This window comes from Amphibalanus amphitrite, unplaced genomic scaffold (genome assembly GCF_019059575.1).
Source record: "Amphibalanus amphitrite isolate SeventyFive unplaced genomic scaffold, NRLGWU_Aamphi_draft 000016F_arrow, whole genome shotgun sequence".
NCBI classification, from domain to species: domain Eukaryota; kingdom Metazoa; phylum Arthropoda; class Thecostraca; order Balanomorpha; family Balanidae; genus Amphibalanus; species Amphibalanus amphitrite.
The window spans coordinates 1,554,666-1,574,035 of record NW_024881512.1 but is presented as its reverse complement, the minus strand read 5'-3'; the positions used below and the strand labels follow the sequence as shown (position 1 = coordinate 1,574,035).

At 49.0% G+C, this 19,370-nt stretch overlaps 2 protein-coding genes across 11 annotated transcripts; one reads left to right on the top strand and one right to left on the bottom strand.

Moving 5' to 3' along the window:
* Window positions 1–4: 4 nt before the first annotated feature.
* Window positions 5–3,657, top strand: LOC122386714 (glutamine amidotransferase-like class 1 domain-containing protein 1). 4 transcript variants are annotated; one of them, XM_043376198.1, is made up of 8 exons: window positions 5–67; window positions 564–737; window positions 1,139–1,215; window positions 1,458–1,563; window positions 1,702–1,809; window positions 2,156–2,256; window positions 2,603–2,811; window positions 3,145–3,657. In XM_043376198.1, the coding sequence occupies exons 2-8, from the start codon at window positions 695–697 to the stop codon at window positions 3,155–3,157; spliced, it is 657 nt and encodes a 218-aa protein (XP_043232133.1). In that variant the 5' UTR covers window positions 5–67; window positions 564–694; the 3' UTR covers window positions 3,158–3,657. The 4 variants fall into 4 exon arrangements, with proteins under 4 accessions (XP_043232133.1, XP_043232152.1, XP_043232161.1 ...); XM_043376217.1 differs by having other exon boundaries at window positions 14–35; XM_043376226.1 differs by having other exon boundaries at window positions 18–99.
* LOC122386690 (nucleobindin-2-like) lies at window positions 3,588–17,680 on the bottom strand. 7 transcript variants are annotated; one of them, XM_043376133.1, is made up of 11 exons: window positions 17,657–17,680; window positions 16,782–16,844; window positions 10,705–10,842; window positions 10,423–10,530; window positions 10,044–10,265; window positions 9,405–9,578; window positions 8,871–8,979; window positions 8,265–8,439; window positions 7,788–7,944; window positions 5,449–5,541; window positions 3,588–5,078 (listed from the first exon to the last, which is right to left on the bottom strand). In XM_043376133.1, exons 3-11 carry the CDS (start codon window positions 10,828–10,830, stop codon window positions 4,584–4,586), a joined length of 1,659 nt encoding a protein of 552 aa, XP_043232068.1. In that variant the 5' UTR covers window positions 10,831–10,842; window positions 16,782–16,844; window positions 17,657–17,680; the 3' UTR covers window positions 3,588–4,583. The 7 variants fall into 7 exon arrangements, with proteins under 7 accessions (XP_043232068.1, XP_043232093.1, XP_043232110.1 ...); XM_043376158.1 differs by having other exon boundaries at window positions 8,871–8,973; XM_043376175.1 differs by lacking the exon at window positions 5,449–5,541.
* Window positions 17,681–19,370: the final 1,690 nt, after the last annotated feature.

Here is a 19,370-nt window from a genome sequence, read left to right as displayed (position 1 = left end):
TTTCGATGTTTACCTGAGAGTTCGAAGAGTTTTATGTGGGGATATCTCGATATATTTGTACCAATTTGTACGCCAGTGTGCTTATGAAATTTGTTACACGTAATACCACCTAGCAAGTTGAATTGTTTTCCATAAAAATATCAATTGCAATAGAAAATCGATTTCAGTAAGGTTATCACTATTTTGATGTCAATGTCAAGAAAAGGGCTGTGCACGGTTTATATCAATATAGCCTTCTGTGCACTATCAGTATTGACTGGGGTCTTTTACATCTCAATTTTTAATCTGCTGTTACATATGGGTTATTAAACATAACCAAATACAACCTTAGTTTGCTACTCAAATGCAACCATTCTGCAACCAAGATGCACACAAATTGATTTGTAATATTTATTCGTGAAGTGCCATATAATGCTACCTTGATTTGTAATGCCCTTTAAATTTTATTTTGAGTGCTGAAAAACGCTTCTGTTATCTGTTTCTGACATCCTGATCCCTACTTTTGTATGTGATTTATGTTTATTCAGGATGTGTCTGTCCTAACTTTTGTGCATATTTTCCAGGTTAAGCGTGGAGGCACAGTCAAATTTGTACCTAATGTTTTTCATAAAATAATCAAACTCAAAGCTAGACATAACATATAGCACTTGATTTATTATAATTGAATAATTAAACTACAATTTCAACCCTCAACATGACCCAGCACTGCCTGATACTGTTATCTTCAGCCAAGGAAGGTAGGTTCTTTGCACCAAAATTTGCCAATTTTGTTCTTATTAGTTGGTAGCTTCTTTAGCTCTTAATGTGGAGTATGGACCATCTAAAAAATATTCACTATATCAAGTTCTATTTTGGATCTAACTGAAACCTCTCTGAAGAATAACTAAGAGTATGAACTATGAACTCTTCCATTACCTATTTGGTACCTACCTTCTCAAAGATCAGCCCAGGGACATTACCCAAAGTTCCTAATGTTGATCCTGTCATACTTCTTTTGGAGCTATTTAATCAGAGTGGCCCTTGACATAAAGTTTCAGTGCTGATTTGATAATCAGTATGCTATGCCATCAGCCATGGTAGTTTAGATGCAGCATGGTTATCTGAGTTGTGGTGTTACTGGTATGCTGTAACTTTGCAGGTGTCTCAGCACAGTCTTTCATCCAGTGCTGCACCCTGGTCCACTCCAGTTTCCAGGTTCAGCTGGCTACTCCTGGGGTAAGCTCTCAGTACCATCATCTCATACCAGCTTCAATCCAATCTTATTGAGTAATTATGCCATTTATGTCATTTATTTTAGAAGCTCAGAGCTATATCTATTATCTATAGAAGGGTATGTAAGTCTATAGCCATCTGATCTGCAGTGTGGCCTTTTTAAACATGTAACATGAAGCCATGAATGTGGATCCACTGTTGATTGCCAAAAACATGACTTCTTCATTTCGCATTTCACATTTCAGGGTAAATATCCAGAGTACCTGCACTCTGGTGATTCAACCACAAAATGGATGGAAGACTTCAAAACCAAGGCATTGGCAGTCCCCATGAATGTCTCCATTGTGGATGGTAAGCAATAATTGGCTGCCCACCATTGTCTTGAGAAAATGAGTTGTCTTTTGCCCATGTTTCATTTTCCAATCATGTTCGTTTGTGCCCGTTTCTGTGACGATGAACCGCGTCTCACGGCGGCCGGTCGGTCGGCAGCGAGCCGCTACTCGTGTCTGGTGATCCCGCACTGTCCCGGCGCGCCGTACGACCTGGCCGCCAGCAACGAGGTGGCCCTGATCCTGGCGCACTTTATGCAGCACTCCAGTGAGTACGGCGCGCGCACCGGCGGCACCGACGGCTCGGAGCCGGTCAGAGGACGGGAGGGAACGTCTCGGTGATAGTGGTATCCCATACGTCCTGCCATGATGATTGTTGAGCGGAGCATAATCAATCATAAGCCTGCTATGATCATTCAATGTCTGGTGTACCCGTGGGTGATCTGTCGTACGGCACGACGTGGGAAACAAGTCTCGTATTCAACTGAAAGCTAATGCTCTTTTGCGACAGGGTTCTGACAGTGACTTCTGGCGATATTGAATTGACGCGGTGTGGACGTTAGTCCCCTCCCCCCTCTCCGCCCTCGTTTGACCTCTCTGCCTGTGTGCTGCAGAGCCGATCTGCGCGGTGGGTCACGGTGTTGCCGCTCTCCTGGCCACGGCCAGTCACCCTCAGCAGACCAGCTGGCCCTTCAAGGACGTCTGTCTCACCGCGGTACGTGTCATGTGGCGCTGATAGTGCCGTGTTCGGGGAGCGGCTCCTACCGAACGGGTGGTATTGGCCACGGGGATGCGATGAAGTTGATGGAAATGGGTGAGATGTTGCGAATTGTGACTAGCCGGTCAGTGGTCACTAGCTTATGCTAGTAATCGTCATAATTCACTTCCGGTATTGATGATAGTTTGATAGGCCAGGTGCGGTAGCCTTAAAAAGTAAAAGTCAATAAATATTTACGGATGATTTCACGGTGATCTCCGCCCGATGCTATTAACGTGTAGCCGCCTCACCAGTCCTCCCTCCCTCCCCATTCTGACCCCCCCCCCCCCCGGTGCCGCTGCAGCCGACGCTGTTCGACCAGAGCCTGGACCGCGACTTCTCGCAGTGCCCGGTGCTGCTCGAGGACGGCCTCAGGGACGGCGGGGCGCGCTACACGGGCGCAGCGCCCGGCGCACCGCACGTGGTCATCGACCGACACCTGGTGACCGGCCAGAACGAGCTCTCCACGCTGACCGCCGTACAGAACCTGGTGCTCATCTGCAACCAGCTCAAGTGAGTCAGGCGATCCGGGGGGGGGGGGTGCAGCAGATACGTCGCACAAGTTACGGTATGGGCTAGTTAGTTGTCCTTATTATTTTGTCACTTTGTAGAAGTCAGCTTAAACCTAGTGTTTGTTCCCAAATTATGTGATAATACGGATAAATGTGTTACAACGCACAGTGCGTAGTGCGTATGGATATTACCGATTGAGTTAGAATCGGTTTTCGAATCGCCTCTAATGAATGGTGGTGAGGAAAAGTCACAGGGCGAGCATCATATACAGGCCAAAATTCTGCTCGTCACGCGAACTCGGCATTCACCAACCTACTGCTTTTCCGTCCTCAGAAAAACGGGCTGAGTCCAGCCCTGGCGTCTCTCTAGGATCCTGAATCTACATCTCGCCCTGTGCCGGTGATAAGACATAAGGCACAGCGAGGACCGGACCTGTAAGCTACTGGGCCGCCGGCGATCGCCGGGAGATCACTCTGCCGTGAGACACGGGCCTCGCCTCTGCGACCAGCAGCCTCGGTAACGATGTGAGGTCGAGCTAACCTGCTGTCAATGCATCGCTGCATACTTCACCGCTGGGGACGGCACACACCCAGTCCACACACACGGCGCGCACATTCCAACGCCCGCTCGGCGCCGCTTCCAAAGCCGCGCGTCGGGGCGCAGTGTAGTCACCCACGCCGGTAACGAGTCGCGGGTGGCGTATTTTGCTATTGTTTTATCGGTGTACGCATATTGGCCCAGTGTGCCGCGCCGCCTGCTATACGAGAGAGCTGGAGTTTTACCAACGACTGTGTATTGTACCAAAAGAACGAGAATAGTATACAGAGTTATCCAATCTTCCTGTCATCGGTATTTCCTACACCGAGCGGCACCGAAACGGGTGGCTGTGTCCGTAATGGCGTCAGTCTCCGAACGGCATCACAGCTCCCACACGGGAGATAGACCGCTGCCACATATATTTAATAGGGATCGAGCTAAACTCACAACCTCGCGCAACTACGCGAACTACCGCGCCGGCCGTCACCGCTGCGTACAGAGCCAATGCACATTGCACCGTTCCTACTGTCTACCACCAAACAACAGTTAAAGCATACACCAATGCGTGGCCATACATGCCCTATACATATACGTAATTTCGTTATCACGGCGCTTGAAACCAGTAATAATTCGATGTAAACAAAGCGACAGTTTCAGAAAACGATGCATTCTAAGTAGGAGCACGACGGTTGTTCAATTCATAATAATGTGACATAAAATTGAGGAAAAGGAAACAAGGCTGTGCACGCATTCTTCCCCGGAACCTGCGGATACCGTGAGAATGAGACAATAAGGTCGTAAAATAACGGGAGCGTCCACCACCCACTCCCCATAGGGCGCGGGGAGCTGACACCTCAGACGCTGAGGCTAGTGGAGCTTGCAGCTAATCGAGGAGAGGATTCCACAATAAGAAAATATTTTTAAAAGGTGCATTTGTATACAAACTATCACATAACTAAATCGGAGCCTTGGCCTCCTCGCGCCCAATAAAACCTTACCCACCAACAGCCGTATAAAAGGAGCCACATCCAGACGGGTTCCGTCTGGGTTTGGCTCGGCGCGCGGTGTGGAGATCTCACAGGCCCGTCCCTCCGCGGTCCAGCGAGTGGCAGGGACAGCAGCAGCGGCCAGATAACGGGCCCTGACTGACGACACGCAGCGATGGAAGCCTGGAGTGAGAGAGGGGGAGAGACTGCCGGGCGGCCGGAGCAGCGGCCGTGTACCGCGCCGGGGCACTACTGCTTGGTCTGAACGGGCACCTGGTTCACCGTCCCCGTCTGCTGCTGCTGCTTCTGTGCCGGCACCTGCTGCTGCTGCTGCTGCTGCTGCTGAGGAGGCTGCTGGTACTGCTGTTGTTGCTGTTGCGGAGGTTGCTGCTGGTATTGTTGCTGCTGTTGCTGCTGCTGAGGCGGCTGCTGGTACTGCTGCTGCTGCGGCTGCTGAGGCGGCTGCTGGAATTGCTGCTGCGGGGGCTGCTGGTACTGCTGTTGCTGCGGAGACTGCTGGAACTGCTGCTGAGGCGGCTGCTGGAACTGCTGCTGCTGCTGCGGAGGCTGCTGGAACTGCTGCTGAGGCGGCTGCTGGAACTGCTGTTGAGGCGGCTGCTGGAACTGCTGCTGCGGTGGCTGCTGGAACTGCTGGTTCTGATTGGGCAGCTGCTGCTGCTGCTGCTGACCGGCCGGCAGCTGCTGCTGACCCTGCACGGGAACCGGCTGTCCGGCGGCGTGCGGCTGCAAAGAGAGCACAATGTACGTCAGTCGGCGGTACCATATTTAGACGAAAGCGCTACTTCAGTCGCAGCTCCGCGCGAAGAGTTTGTCTGTGCGCAGAGCTTGCGGACTGACCTTTACATTTTACAATACCGCGACCGGGTGACGTGATTCAAAGTAAGCGTTCGCTGTTCGATACAAGTAGCATCGACATTAACCCTGCCCGTTGCCAGACAGAGCACTGCCAGTCCATAACGGTGCGCTGCCGACTGCCCAGGCCCCATCGAGTTGGCGCAGCTGGAGCAGAACCCTACCCGCCGGCCTTCCTAACTATCCCAGGGCGCTGTTCACCATCCACCCGCAGACCCTGTCTATCGGCGCCCCGACTCACTGGCACGAACTGTGGCGCGATGGGCGGCGTGCCGAGCCCCTCGTGTCCCAGGTAGCCCGGCGGCGGCTGGTAGCCCAGGTGCGGCGGCGGCATCTGCAGGCCGCGCGGCCACGTGACGTCACACACACACGTGCAGTGACGTCACACAAAGACGGACACATAGCCAGGCAGCGTACGGGGAGCTGGTTAGGCGGGGTAAGCTGCTGCAGGGTGAGTACGGGTACAAAAAGTGGTGGTCCGACAAGCCGAATGCAGAACAGTGTGGGAAATCGTGTCAGATAAAACCGGTCTTAATCGTGACTCGAAAGGCGTGACTGGAAAGGCGCAGACAATAAGGAAAAATATGCCTGTTTCGGCAGTGCTTCATAATTGTAATGAAGTAATTTACCAATTCATGCTAGGTAAGATAAACGCTCAAAAAGTTATCATGAGCTGCGTTCATCGCTGAGCTCATCGACAACTGCGACTGACTGACACCTCGTATAATGAAATTCAACCAATTTTGAAAAAGAGAAAACACTGAAAATACTTCGGGATCGAATAAAACGGTAGCTCTGACGGGAAGCAGAGTGGACGTAAAAGGGACTATCCCACCTTCAAAAAAGTCCCGTTTAGGATTCGGAAATGTTACTCGTGATATTGTGACGAATTCTGCATGTTTTTACGCGTTTTCATCGTATACTTTTTGAGATATTGCGACTTTTATATTTCATCGTGACGTCATTTAGATCGGATCTGTGACGTAATGAAGGATTTACTTCATGTCAGTGTGGGGGAAATTTGGCAGCAAATATAGGTATTTGCTCTCAAATATGACTCGGCTCATACAATAACAAAAGTGTCTCTGATTGGCTTATTCGTAAATCAAGTGATACTTCACTTGAACAGGCGTTCAAAAGCCAAATGACGTCATCAGATTACCGTTAATGGTTAAGAGATTGGGCCTTGCGCAGGGCTCATTTTCAAATGAAGGGAACGAATTTCTTCAACACCACGAGGGCGGGGGTTGCAACCAAGATAGATAGTGGTTTCTGGACCTCGCCGCAAACTTGGCTATCTCAACTCAAACCTAATGTAAAGGTGGGATAGTCCCTTTAAGGTTTATCATGTTCTAGTAATGTTAATGTTAACAATGTTAATAATCATCAGTCAATGCCAGGGTTGGCATTTTTGCCGGCAAAAACTAGTTTTTGCCATTTGCCGGTTTAAACCGGTTTTAACCGGCATTAAGTGGCAAAAACTGGCAAAAACTAAAAACAGTCAAAACGCTTTGCCTCTACATGCGTTTGAGCAGGACACGTTTTAAGGAGGATTCAGTGAATACAATATACTTTCAAACAGAAGTGGTATCTTGACCATTTTAGTGTTAAATAGTTCCGTGAGTCCTCTATAATTAACCAATAAGGCGCCTTTTTGGTGCGACAAATGAGAAAGTGCGCCGGCGGGCGGCGAGTATTGAAGAAGTGGGAAAGGGCATCTGCCACAGCTGACTTGTGCACCGGACCCTACGAACCGGTTCCTAACAGTGTCAGTGCCAAATTTGTGCTTAGTCGACGTAGCCGTTCTCCCGATCTGGAAGCGTCACCCCGCACGTGCGCACGTGCAAAATGGACCCCGACCGACTATGCACGACACCCTACTAATCAGTCCCAATTTGAGCGCAATCGACCCAGCCATTCTCGAGATCTGGTCGGAAACGACTCCTGCATATGCTCATGTGCAGAAGCACACCAACAGCGATGCATGAAAGTGCACTTCCTGGTGGACATCTAATGACTACCGGCAGACATTTTAAGCAGCGGTAAACTAGCGAGACAATGCTTATTGGGCCCCAATGACAGACATGACTTTGTACATTTCAATCGATTGCTTTTTAGGTAAGCAACACAGTTTTGGCCACTTGAGTTTTTGCCAGTTTCTGCCAGTTATTGCCACCATGGTTTCTGCCAGCCGGTTTAAACCGGTTAAAACCACTGGCAAAAACCAGTTTTTGCCACCCCCTGCCAACCCTGGTCAATGCAATTATTGTGATCGACAGCCGCTAGCATACGACGAGCACATCTACGGAACTTCAAAACTGGCGCGAACAACAGCCCAAACAACGCGCTAAGAGTGTCAACAGTGCAGCGTCGTTAGCACATTCCAGCTACGCGGTGACGCAAGAACAAAACAAAAAGCCGGTTGTCTAGGGTTAACCACACAGGCGGTGGCACAAGCGTATCAGCTCCACTTCTACAGCCACTCGCTAGCGAGTCATAAGTACCGAGCTGTAAAACCTGCCGGGGGGCCGCTCGGCGCGTCGCCGGTACAGAGTACACGGACCCTGTCGTCGCGCTTACCACGCCCATGTTGATCTGCCGCTGGATCTCGGCGTGTCGCTGCTGCTCGTACTTTTCGTACTCCTGGCGGGCGAACATTTCCCGCTCGTTGACGCCCTCCCAGCCCTGGTCGGCGCGGTAGTCCTCGTGCTGCGTGCTCGCCAGAAACTCCTTCAGACTGGAGACGGCGGGGACGGCTCGGCGTTAAAACACTGAACGCTGGAAGAGTGCTGGGACTGACTGGGAACTGGGTGGAGACACTTAAAGTCTAACTGGTAAAAACGATCATGTACCATCTGACGAATTATCCATCTCTCGCTCATTAGATGAGACAATTCGCCCCCGTCCCACCTGATAAACGCACCAAAATTTCCCATGTGTCCCGTCCCCCCCCCCCCCCCGACCCAGCTGTCTCGTCCCCGTCCTAACTGAAGAACTATCCGTCCCCGTGGGTCCCACCTGGTGAACCCGTCACGGTTCCAACTGTCCCTGACCCACCTGATGAACCCGTCGCGGTCGGTGTCCACCTCGGCGTAGGTGCTCTCGCGCATCTCGTTCATCTCCTCGTCCCGCTCGCGCGGGTCGTAGTCGGTGCCGTTATAGATCTTGTCCAGCTCCGTCTTGAACAGCGCCATCACCTCGTTTTGGTCCAGTAGCTCGTTACCGTCCACGTCTGCCGAGGGGGGAGGTCAGGTCACAGTGGTGACGAATCAATAGGCTAGGTTACCATGACGTCGGGTCAGACACATTGCCATCAGTGCAAACACAGTGCCAACGACGGACATGACATTGGGATTAAAGTTACAGTACATAAGTTTGTCACGGTGACATGTTAACGATCTGTGCTATTTCCCAATAATCCCCTGCACAGTGCACGCTTACCGCTGAAGGAACCCGAAATCACTAACCAATTTATTTGGCCAGTTTGTTTTCTGATTACCGTGAGCGAGTGTTTTACGCCGTCAACATAAGTTATCCGTGACCGTTAAAACACTTCCAGTTTCCATGCCATTACTCCGATGTCAATGCATCACAAGTCACAACAAGTTGTCACAACACTGCCCACTTCGCAGAGGGCGTTTCACGTGCGCGGTAGGTACTGACCGTGCATCCTGAAGAAGGTCTCGGGGTTGAAGTCCTCCCGCTCCATGTGGTCCTGTTCCTCCCACACCTCCTCCAGCTGATCCTCACTGAGAGGATGGTGCACCTGCGACTGAGGCCCATATCACACACTGGTATCCCGCCGACAGTCACTCGTACCATCTCCAGTGTACCTTTACCTTTACATTGATTGCGGGGGCATTGGCCGAGTTCAAAACCCAGGTCAACTGTTGGGCGCAAAATGGCCTTAGTAGTCGGCGCGCCATAAATACCTAATTAACAAGCAAACCCAGGCCATTATTTAGGCATTCGTTACTTAATTTACAGTTTGCATTCATAGCAACGTATACTGAATCGAGATTCTTAACTCATCAATGCCTCAATATCGATAATATCTAACAGTTCAACCAAATAACGCAGACGCTGGCAGCGATGTGCAATTCACGATCCTCACACATATTGTCTCCGTCGGAGCCATTACCGGCGGAAGGTAGGGTCACAGTGGATGGGCGGCTGGAATCCCGCCTCTGACCGTACCTTCGGGTGCTCCTTCTTCTTTTTGAGCTCCTCCTCGTGCTTTTTGACGGCCTCCTTTTTGTGCTCCTCATCCAGCGTCTTCAGCTGCTCCTGGTACTTGAACTCCTTCTCCATCTCGTAGCGTTTGAAGTCCTCGCGTCGCTGGCGGTCCAGTTCCTCCAGGTCCTTGGTGGTCTGGGGAGCAGCAGACGCACATAACCCGTCAGCTGGGGCGGCGCACGGTCTCCCGGACCGGTCGGAGCGCCCCGTCCGCCCGGGGATTAGCGGCCGATCGGCGCTGCACGGCCAGAGTTCGGCCCCGCAAGGCCAGGCCAGACCGCTGCTATCTGATCTGGACAGAGCCGGAACGCAACAGGACTCCGGCTCAATTGAACAGTTACACTGCGGCGCCAGAAATGCAGTGATTAGTTCGTTTTCAGGATAATGACAATCATGGCGACATAGATACGCCCTATACTGTCACGCACGTATTCATCACGAGAATTCAACATCAGTACCTAACACACGCTACAACGAAACAGACTAGACCCTCCCTCACATGTCCCCTTACACTCTTATCCTATCCGGCTCTTTCCTTGTGTATCAGCCTGCGGAGGTCCTCCTCTGAAAGTAACCTCCCCCTCCCCTGCCGTCCCTCACCTTGTGTATCAGTTTGCGGAGGTCCTCCTCTCTGAAGGTGTGCGGGTTGCGGTGATCCAGGTGGTGCGGCTCCCTGATCGTGTTCCGGTCCAGCCCGTTGGACAGCTCGAACGCCTCGGTGGCCTTCCGCCGCAGCCGGTCCAGCTCTATCCGCTTTAGTTCGTCCAGCTTGGAGCGGATCGACGGGTCCACCACGTGCAGCTTGTCCGCCACAGAGCCAGACTGAGAGGGGGAGAGGGAGGGGGGGGGGGGGGGGTCAAGTTAGGTCATCGGTGCAGCCTTTACAATGAACCTAAATGTGTATGGGTATTGTAAGGGTATTGCTAAATGCTAAGGCATTGCGCCCCACCCTCTCCGCGCTCCCGGAGGCTCTGCTCACCTGAATATCCTCGTCAGTGGCGTTGGCCAGGATGTCCTTGAACTGGGCGTCCTGCTCCAGCATCTTCACCACCTCCTCCAGGTAGTTCTTGTACTCGAGGCCCATCGTCTGCCGGAGCACAACACGGCGGCACGTGACAGGGGAAGTAGAAACGGAGCACGATACGCTCGTCTTCCGTAGGATGGTGCGGTGGTATGGTCCCAGTATGACCAGCGTATGGGATGTTTATGATCAGTGTATGGTCCGTGTATGGTCAGTGCATGGTCCGTGAGTGGTTCGTACCTCGGAGGTCATGTTGAGCTCCTCCTCTGTGGGCTGGTGCGGCGGCGGCGGTTGCGCGCGCGGCGGCGGCGCCACCACGGCAACCACCAGCGCCAGCCCGCAGGCCAGCTTCAGCAGCGCGGTCATCACAGGGACGGCCTGGGGACAGAGGTCACAGCTCACTGACCCGCCGAGAGGTCACAGAGGGCACAGGTCACTGACCCGGCGAGAGGTCACAGAGGGCACAGGTCACTGACCCGGCGAGAGGTCACAGAGGGTACCTACAGGTCACTGACCCGGTGAGCGACCAGTTGGGCCACAGGTCACTGACCGGGGTACCACAGACATCGCAGCGACGGCCTGGGGAAAACCAGTAAATTCACTCATTGGTCTTCAAACGGCAGAAATCGCAACTGTCAGGGGTCCGATACTGACGGGGATCACGTATCACAAATATACGGTACGCACCGAGGCCAGTCGGCCCCTCCCCTCCTCCCCCTCCCCACACACCGAGTAATCGGATCCGGTGTGCCCGCCCCGTCACCACCCGGCCAGCCGATCTCAGCCGCACCTCCCCCTGCCCCCCTCCCCCCCCTCTGGGAGCAGCCGCACCTCCCCCTCCCCCTCTGGGAGCAGTCGCACCTCCCCCTCCTCCCCCCTGGGAGCAGCCCGCGCCTCCCCCTCCCCCTCTGGAAGCAGCCGCGCCTTCCTCCTCCTCCCCTCTGGGAGCAGTACGCGGGGTTCATTCAGACTTACTGCAACTAACTATATTGTCACCTGCGCTGAAGCCAATAAAAGGACCAAACCGTCGGCGCTATTCTGGCCATTTCCTCACGGAAATTCTGACCTCGTGAGTGTGCCGTTCAAAATCAGGATAGACATCGATCTACGTGCGTGGCGTTAATCCTATCTCATTGGTTAGCCGTTTGCATCGGCCAACCCAGTGTTTACATCTCATGGACAATGCGCAACACTCCGTGGCTGGGTGACGTCACAGTCTGAAAGCCCGGCCCGCCGTCCGGATGACGTCACTCACGGAAAATCCCAGGGTATCAATACACGCTGGTCCGATCAACGGATCAACGTCGGAGATGCAGGATCAGCGCGAACCACCCAGACACACCGTCCGGCAGCCTGCGCAGCGGTCCGCAGGAATATACGCCATACATACGGTCTTGGCGGTGGTGCAGGCTAGCGCAGATCGTGTAAATACTAGGTAATCCCAACGCGGAAAAACATCAGGGCCCTGCTTCACGGCCCGACGTTGCGGTACGCTGGCTGCGCTGCGCTGCTGCATTGGTAGGTATGGTGTTTGAAACGAATTCGGCTTGACGCTCCAGCGCTGCGAGTGTCCGAGTTTTTTATGTTTCCCCTTGTACACCGCTACACGTAGCGTGCTGCAGCGCAGTGTCGTGAAACAGGGCCCAGGAGATGCATGCAGGGTATATGGTATAAACATCATGGGAGGTTGGACAATCAAAAATCAAAACACATTATATAGGATCAACTGGATCATCTAGGCTATGACACAATAAGTAATTCAATTTCTATTGATTTCATTCATAACAAAGAGGCCACCAGACTGATTTCCTTATTTCATAATAAGGAGGATGCAAGACAGATCTGGACACTGTACATTGCAGGGCTGCGGAGTCGGTGGATTTTCGGCAACTCCGACTCCGACTCCGACTTTCAAAAACCACCTCCGACTCCGACTCCGACTCCGGGCAGAATTGTCGACTCCGACCGACTCCAACTCCCGACTCCGACTCCGCAGACCTAGCAGGGCTGCGGAGTCGACAGATTTTCGGTGACTCCGACTCCGGCTCGGGTTTCTAAAATCGACTCCGACTCCGACTCCGACTCCGGTCACAACTCTCGACTCCGACCGACTCCGACTCCGACTCCGATTCCGCAGCCCTGGTACATTGTACAATGCAACTCCCCTGTGCATTGCTATACATGCAGTACTGTATTATGAAGCAAAAATTCAATAGATTATTTCACATCCCTGCTCTTTAACTGAGAGGGCATCTAAAATGTAAATCATCATCCTCCTCAATTTACACTTATCACATATGCCCAGTAAACATGACGACGTCGGCCCGACGTCGGGCCGAGGCTCGGCCCGACGTCGGTCCAGCGTCGGTTCAACCTCGGCCCGACATCGGCTGGACGTCGGATATGCCCGCATGTTCCGACGTCCAGCCGAAGTCCAGCCGACGTCGAGCCGACGTCGGGCCGAGATCGTTTGCCGAGGTTGACGAGATCGTTTGTCGTTGGACCGACGGGGCCGACGTCGGCATGTTTATTGGGACAACGCGCCAAAAATATCAACCGGCGGCGGGATTCGAGCCCCCCAGTCGCCGACGTCGGCATGTTTACTGGGGGGGGCATTCCACGTCAAATCAAACACCGAAATCCGTCATCCCCTTCGATTTTTCTGAAAATTTGTAGGCAGACTGGGCATGGTTCAAAACTGAGTTACGTATAATATTTTCGAAATTTGATAAAGTATCGCTGAGATATAGGTCATCGAATATAGCCAAAAATGCCACACATCAATTTTTTAAATGTCTCTAACTCTGGTTCCTTTTCTGGTATCAAAATGATATTAACAGGGTCTTGTAGGCAATTGATAAGGCTTTGATTTTTAATTATAAAATTAAATTGAAGTGACCTTGAAATGCATTTGACCTTGAATTAAAACAGAAAAATTTAATTAGCAAAAAACACGTCACCTTGGATTCGGGTAATTTTTACATATTATGTCCGTCACAATGTTCCTAACCATCTGTGAAAAAATTGGAGTGGGCCATTCATAAATCTCGCGGCAAACGCCGTTTTCATGCATCAACATCACGCAACCGCGCGTGACCTTGAAAGACAGAGTCAAGACATGCTTGCTTGTGTACACTTTCTGAAATGAATGATTGCTGATTAGTGATATCCCAAACTCTGCGAGAATGGAAATACATAGTCATCGTAGTCAAGCATTCAAGTTCCATAGTAAAAGTGTCTCAGGCAAACGGTATTTTGCGGTGAATTTTGTGCCGTGTGGAAATTCATCATGAAGCCAAAAATTCAACGAAAACATTATCGCGCAACGATATCTTCACGTCTTTTTATCTGCACTATACGAAAGAATATACATTTTTGAGTATGTATGGATAATTTCTAGTTAAACCAATAATAAATATGGCAGTTAGAGACCTGCGAAGAGTAACATGTCGCCGGCTGAGGCGGGATCGGCCGACGCGGGAAACGCAGCAATCACAATTTTGTGTTTACACGTTCATATTTCAATTGTTTACCAACCGATTTTCAAAATTCTACATCATAAGATTGCCTGTACATTTCTTAGTCTTCTCACAAAATTAGACGCGAATCGAACGTAATCAGCGGTAAGGAGCGCGATGTAAAGACGGAACCGTTCCGTTCCGTCCCGGCACAGTCTACAATTCAGGCGGCGGCTAGCGGTCGGCGCCGGCTGCCGAGTCGCCGCCTCGCCGCGGCGACAGGATGTTCACTTTACACCGCTATTGCTAGACCAGTTGTGAACCGATTTTCTTCTTGCTTGCACGATGAGATGTGCAATTCAATTTTGGACAGGTAGCTATAATTAATTTCGCATTAATACTATGAGATATTGGTGAAAAACAGGAGGGGTGGGGCGAAATTCACTCTTCCCCCTCCACTGCGCGTGCTAACATACGTTTGCATATGAGCCATTTTCTTCAAAACTTATGAATGGCCCACTCTAATTTTTTCACATGTTGTTAAGAATATGGTAGGCAATAAAATATATGAAAATTAGCCAAATCGAAGGCGACGTGTTTTTTGCTATTTCAATTTTTGTGCTTAAGAACAGAGTTAAGCAAATTTCAAGGTCATATATTTAAGTAGGTGCAATTCTAAACAAATGCCTAAGAAATTACCTAAACAGTGAGGTTTATTTCTTTCAAATCAAACAAGTACAACCAAAGTTATGGTCGTTCAAAAATATAAAGATGCAACATTTTGTAAAAATTCGATGCCCTATATTTAGAAGACCTGTGGTCAGAATGTGCAAAAAAACATCAATGTAATGTTCGCGGCGACATAGGAACTCGCTCACAAATTTATAATGAAATCGCTGATGGTAAGGTGCAAAACAGCCGATTTTTGTTCGATTTGACGTGGAATGTCCCTGGGACAACACGCAAAAAGGATCAGCCGGCAATGGGATTCGAACCCCGTATCATTCGAAAGCGAGGTTAGTGCGCTAACCACTACACCACGCAGCCAGCTAAGGAATTCGGTTTGTTTTGTTGTGTTATGCCCTTTCGGTCTGACAAGACCATTTCAGAGCCGGAAGGATCATAGGATGGAGACATTGGTCTTCTTGCGAGCACCCTGGGTCCAGTTCATATAGAGTCCCTGGTCCCATTGCTGTTACGTGACACTTTTTGGAAAGGGCGACCCCACAATGGATTCATATAGCCACTCTTACATGCCTGCACCAACGTTTCCCAAAGTGTCCCTTTGATAAGTGGCACTTTGGCAAAGTGACACTTGCCGACTGGCCTTTCTATATGAACTGGGCCCGGCCCTGGTGAGTTGCCGGGGCTGAGCCTGACCAAAGGATAGGCCGAGCAGCCCCCAAGCACTCACCGCACCCGGCTACGGGCGAGCTCGGCTTACGGGCAATCCCAAATGGGATAAAGTTTCCCGTCCAGTCCGGATCAGGGGGTTGCGGCGTGGAGGAAGATTTGAGTTTCCTGAGGATATTTTGAATACAGAAGCTCTTTATGAAACATGAAACATGTATTTTATCTTATTTTAACGGTCAAAATAGCGGCCGATGTCGGTCCGACGTCGCCCCGACGTCGGCCCGACGTCGGCTGGACCTCAGCAATTTATCTCGGTCCGACGTCGGCCCGACGTCGGCTGGACCTCGGCTGGACTTCGGAACATGCGGGCATATCCGACATCCAGCCGACGTCGTGCCGAGGTTGGACCGACGTCGGGCCGACGTCGGCATGCTGATGCCGAGTTGCCGACGTCACCCCGACGTCGGCCGACGTCGAGCCGACGTCGGCATGTTTACTGGGTGCCCAGTCATACCTTGCACACACATGTAATTAAAGTAGGTTGTACATAAGTTGAAGCACTGGCAGAAATCACAAAAGCTTTTGGGGCTAATGTTGAGCCTGGAGTAAGCATTTTATACAGGTACCTACTACCTATGTTGATGTGTGTAATCAGCATTTTCGCAAACCAGCAACATGTTAAATTGAAAGTGACACAGAATCATAACAAATATCACTGGGGTAAATGAGTAACCAGAATTTTAAGCTGAAAGTTGTATCTTCTCTAGTAATCAGACTACAGCATAGGTACTGGTAGCTGTTGCAAAGCAAGATACTTGACTGTAGTGCCCTGCTCACCCTATTGACTATTAGATGATCATAAGCAAATATTTCATAAAAACATAACTATAAAATATACAGAACAGATTGGCATGAGACACTCATGGAATGTAGATGTAAAATTAAGAATCAACAACCCAAAGCCAAACATAGGTAGGTACCTATCTAACACATTAGTGGTGGTGGTATACTTCAGTTTGGGTTGCCTTTGGTAAGCCTGAAAGATGCAACATGCAAAAAACTTGAGATGAGTGGTGAAATCTGAAAACAGGGTGCCTGGGGCGACTTGATCAAGACTCTTGAAATTGTCATGTGACAACCCTAAGCTTCAAGGCAGGTGAGGAATTTCACAGGAATGACACGATGCCCTCCGGCACCCTGTTTTCAGATCCCACCAGATGAGTGGTCATTTTTTAACAGCGACAGCCAATACCTTGCAACTGAATCACTTCAACTGGCGCAATACCAAGCTAATGAATAAAAACTGTACAAAAGAAGCAGGCAGTTTGCTCCCATATGGCCCGGGTCCTAAACCTTCGACACTGACACTGACACTGAAATACCATTCAAGGCAAGGCAAGAAATTGAAATATCAAATAGGACTTGACTGTATGACAATGGTTTTGTGCCGATTGTTCAGAAGCTTCTGTTGTGGCATATGAACAAGAACGGATGGAAATCACCCACCTATTTACTTTTAAATGTGCAAAGACCGGACAGCTTTGTCACGGTCAACACCACATTACACACCACATCCAGCGTTACCGCTGGCGTCTCGGTGGTTTCCCCAGATTCTCACGAAAATTTCCCTATTTTAAAAATCATTTCCCTAGATGCGGTTATTTTCATGGAATTTGACGTACTTTCCTCATTTTAACCATTCGTGTTATAGTCGCTGCGTCCTAAAACAACAATTAACTACATTCTGTAACGTTAGCGTAAGAGATTCTAATGAAATTGCTGGCATAGGTATAGCAAATTACTGTATGTGGTATAATATAATTGCGTGGTATATCGCAAATTGTGGTGTGTTGCGGCCTGCGGGACGCGGGAAACTACCAACATCGTAGGTATGGGTAGCGGTAGTGCTGGCGTAAGAGACGAGTCGATGCATTATTTTGCACCGTCAGTTTGACTGTAAGAGTTCAGTGGACCGTAAGAAAGTGATATTGATATGCGCTAGAAGTAGACATTGTAAAAATCGCGCCAAAACAAAAACTTTGATGTAAAACATTAGCAGCACCCGAAATAGAACAACGCAGAAGCAGTTTGTTTTGAAATAATAGCAAGAATTATATATAGGTACATGCATGCATATGTAATTCCCTTTATATTTTTTAAAACGAGGGTATCAAACCTGAATTTTTGAAAAATGTTCTCATATTTATTTGGTATGACATGCGGAAGAATAATTCATAACAACAATGATTTCGATTGTTGAAAAAACAACAATTTTTCGGGTTGGTGCTATTTCCCTAGATTTCGTGTGAAATCCATATATCCCTAGATCTTCGCTGATTTCCATAGAAAAGGGAAATTTCCCTAGCAGCGGTAACGCTGACCACATCGACCAATGAATTGTTTTGGAAAGAGGGTTATGTCCCGTCGGCGCATGTAATGCCTCGTCAACCTAACAGCTGTTCACGTTTTTGCTACCATATGAAGCTTTTGTGGGGTGGTATTTAAATTTCTTGAGTAATTCCTTGAATATCTGTGAAGACTCTTGGCAAATCATCAATAAATTAAAACATATTTTGTATTATTATAATATTTTTTTTCTAGTTATGACGGATTTAACTGGAAAATTGGAAAACAAGAGCACACGTATTTTCCCATTTTCGGCATCATATTTTACTGTATAACTAAAAAAACTTTCTAGTTTGAAATGCAAATTTGACGAGGCCTTAACCAAATATTTTCAAAACACTTGACCCGAATAATGCCTTTTTTACAAATAATAGCCCGAAGTCGATTACTCTGATGCTAATTATAGAGTTTATGACCCGTCATTATGCAAAAAGTCAAATAAATTTCATGGGAGAGAAGCTGGGCAGAAGACGCTTTTAGCAAAAAGCTGCATCTTTACTAAAAAGGCTAGCATTTGGCAGCAATTAGCTTCGACAAAACGAACAGTGATGCGGCGTTTATGGCGTGTAAAATTTGCATTGAGCGACAGTGCGTGCTTGGTAGGGTGGGTTGAGCGGGTTAAAGGGATTATCAGGGTTTAAAAATTGAAAGGAATCGGCATAAATTTACAATCAATGAACTCCCCAGACTCTGCCGATTCTAAATATATGCATAAAATGTAAATCGGTACCAAAATTTGCGAGATATAGCCGTTTCAAAATTGACAAAATTGTACTTACTCACGCAAAACAAGTACTTGGGCGGCCAAGTTGGCCCATCACTAAAATGTAAACAAAGAGCAGCCTTGGGAAATTTCGCCAAGGCCGCCGCACCGCACTGTCGATTTCCACAAGACGGGCCTTGTCTGTTTTGTTTTTGTCTGTTGTTTTTAGGGCCTTGCAACAAGATTTCAGTGCTTGGCATTGAATTTGGATATGAACAAATTGAAGATTTGCTTTTCAATAAGACAGCAAGAGTTATCAACATTGCCAAAGTTATTATTTTGATTTGGGTGTGATTTGAATAGCTTGAGCTTGTTTGCTGATCATCAAATCTTGATTAATATCATTTAAATGTCAACAATTTTCAAGGGTAAATTTGAGTGTTTTATTTCAATAAATTGAAATGTAAGTGCATCAGGCACAAGAGCTAAGTTTCAATCTGATTATTTTGTCAAGAGTGGTCAATCTAATGTAACGTCTTGCGAGAAAGCTTACCTAAGTGACTGAAGAAAGCGCTACCTACAGTTTTTCAAGATCTATGTTGATCTGTTTTTTCGAACAACAGGTTGTACAACATGATGTTGTGACATGACCTCTGTGTCCTGTACGTCTCCCCTGCTGCTGCAGCAGAGCCCCGGCTTCAACTATAGTTTGTTATGGGTGGGCTCTCCGTGAACGTCTTGGTGCGTTTCTACATATTGCTGCTGTGAAAGGACGGTACATGAAAAAATATGTAACTTGTATGTTTTTTATTGCCCTGGTACCTACTTAATGTATATTTTTGTTGTTTATGAGTGATAAATGAATATATTTTGAGGAAAATTGAGGCATTTCAGTTTTAGTTTGTGGAACAGAACAGAAGAAGCTGCTGAGTGCGGATCATGCTTCAATTGAGAGAATCATCCTCAGTTATCTACATATAGGCATG

What these genes read in the sequence shown, in the direction of transcription:
- LOC122386714 (XM_043376198.1), top strand. Translation starts at nt 695, where the DNA reads ATGACCCAGCACTGCCTGATACTGTTATCTTCAGCCAAGGAAG. An exon ending in GTTATCTTCAGCCAAGGAAG is followed by an intron (nt 738 to 1,138) that starts GTAGGTTCTTTG and finishes GTAACTTTGCAG; the next exon opens with GTGTCTCAGCACAGTCTTTC. An exon ending in TTCAGCTGGCTACTCCTGGG is followed by an intron (nt 1,216 to 1,457) that starts GTAAGCTCTCAG and finishes TTCACATTTCAG; the next exon opens with GGTAAATATCCAGAGTACCT.
- LOC122386690 (XM_043376133.1), bottom strand. Translation starts at nt 10,830, where the DNA reads ATGACCGCGCTGCTGAAGCTGGCCTGCGGGCTGGCGCTGGTGGTTGCC. An exon ending in AGAAGAAGGAGCACCCGAAG is followed by an intron (nt 8,980 to 9,404) that starts GTACGGTCAGAG and finishes TATGGGCCTCAG; the next exon opens with TCGCAGGTGCACCATCCTCT. An exon ending in GACCGCGACGGGTTCATCAG is followed by an intron (nt 7,945 to 8,264) that starts GTGGGTCAGGGA and finishes CGCCGTCTCCAG; the next exon opens with TCTGAAGGAGTTTCTGGCGA.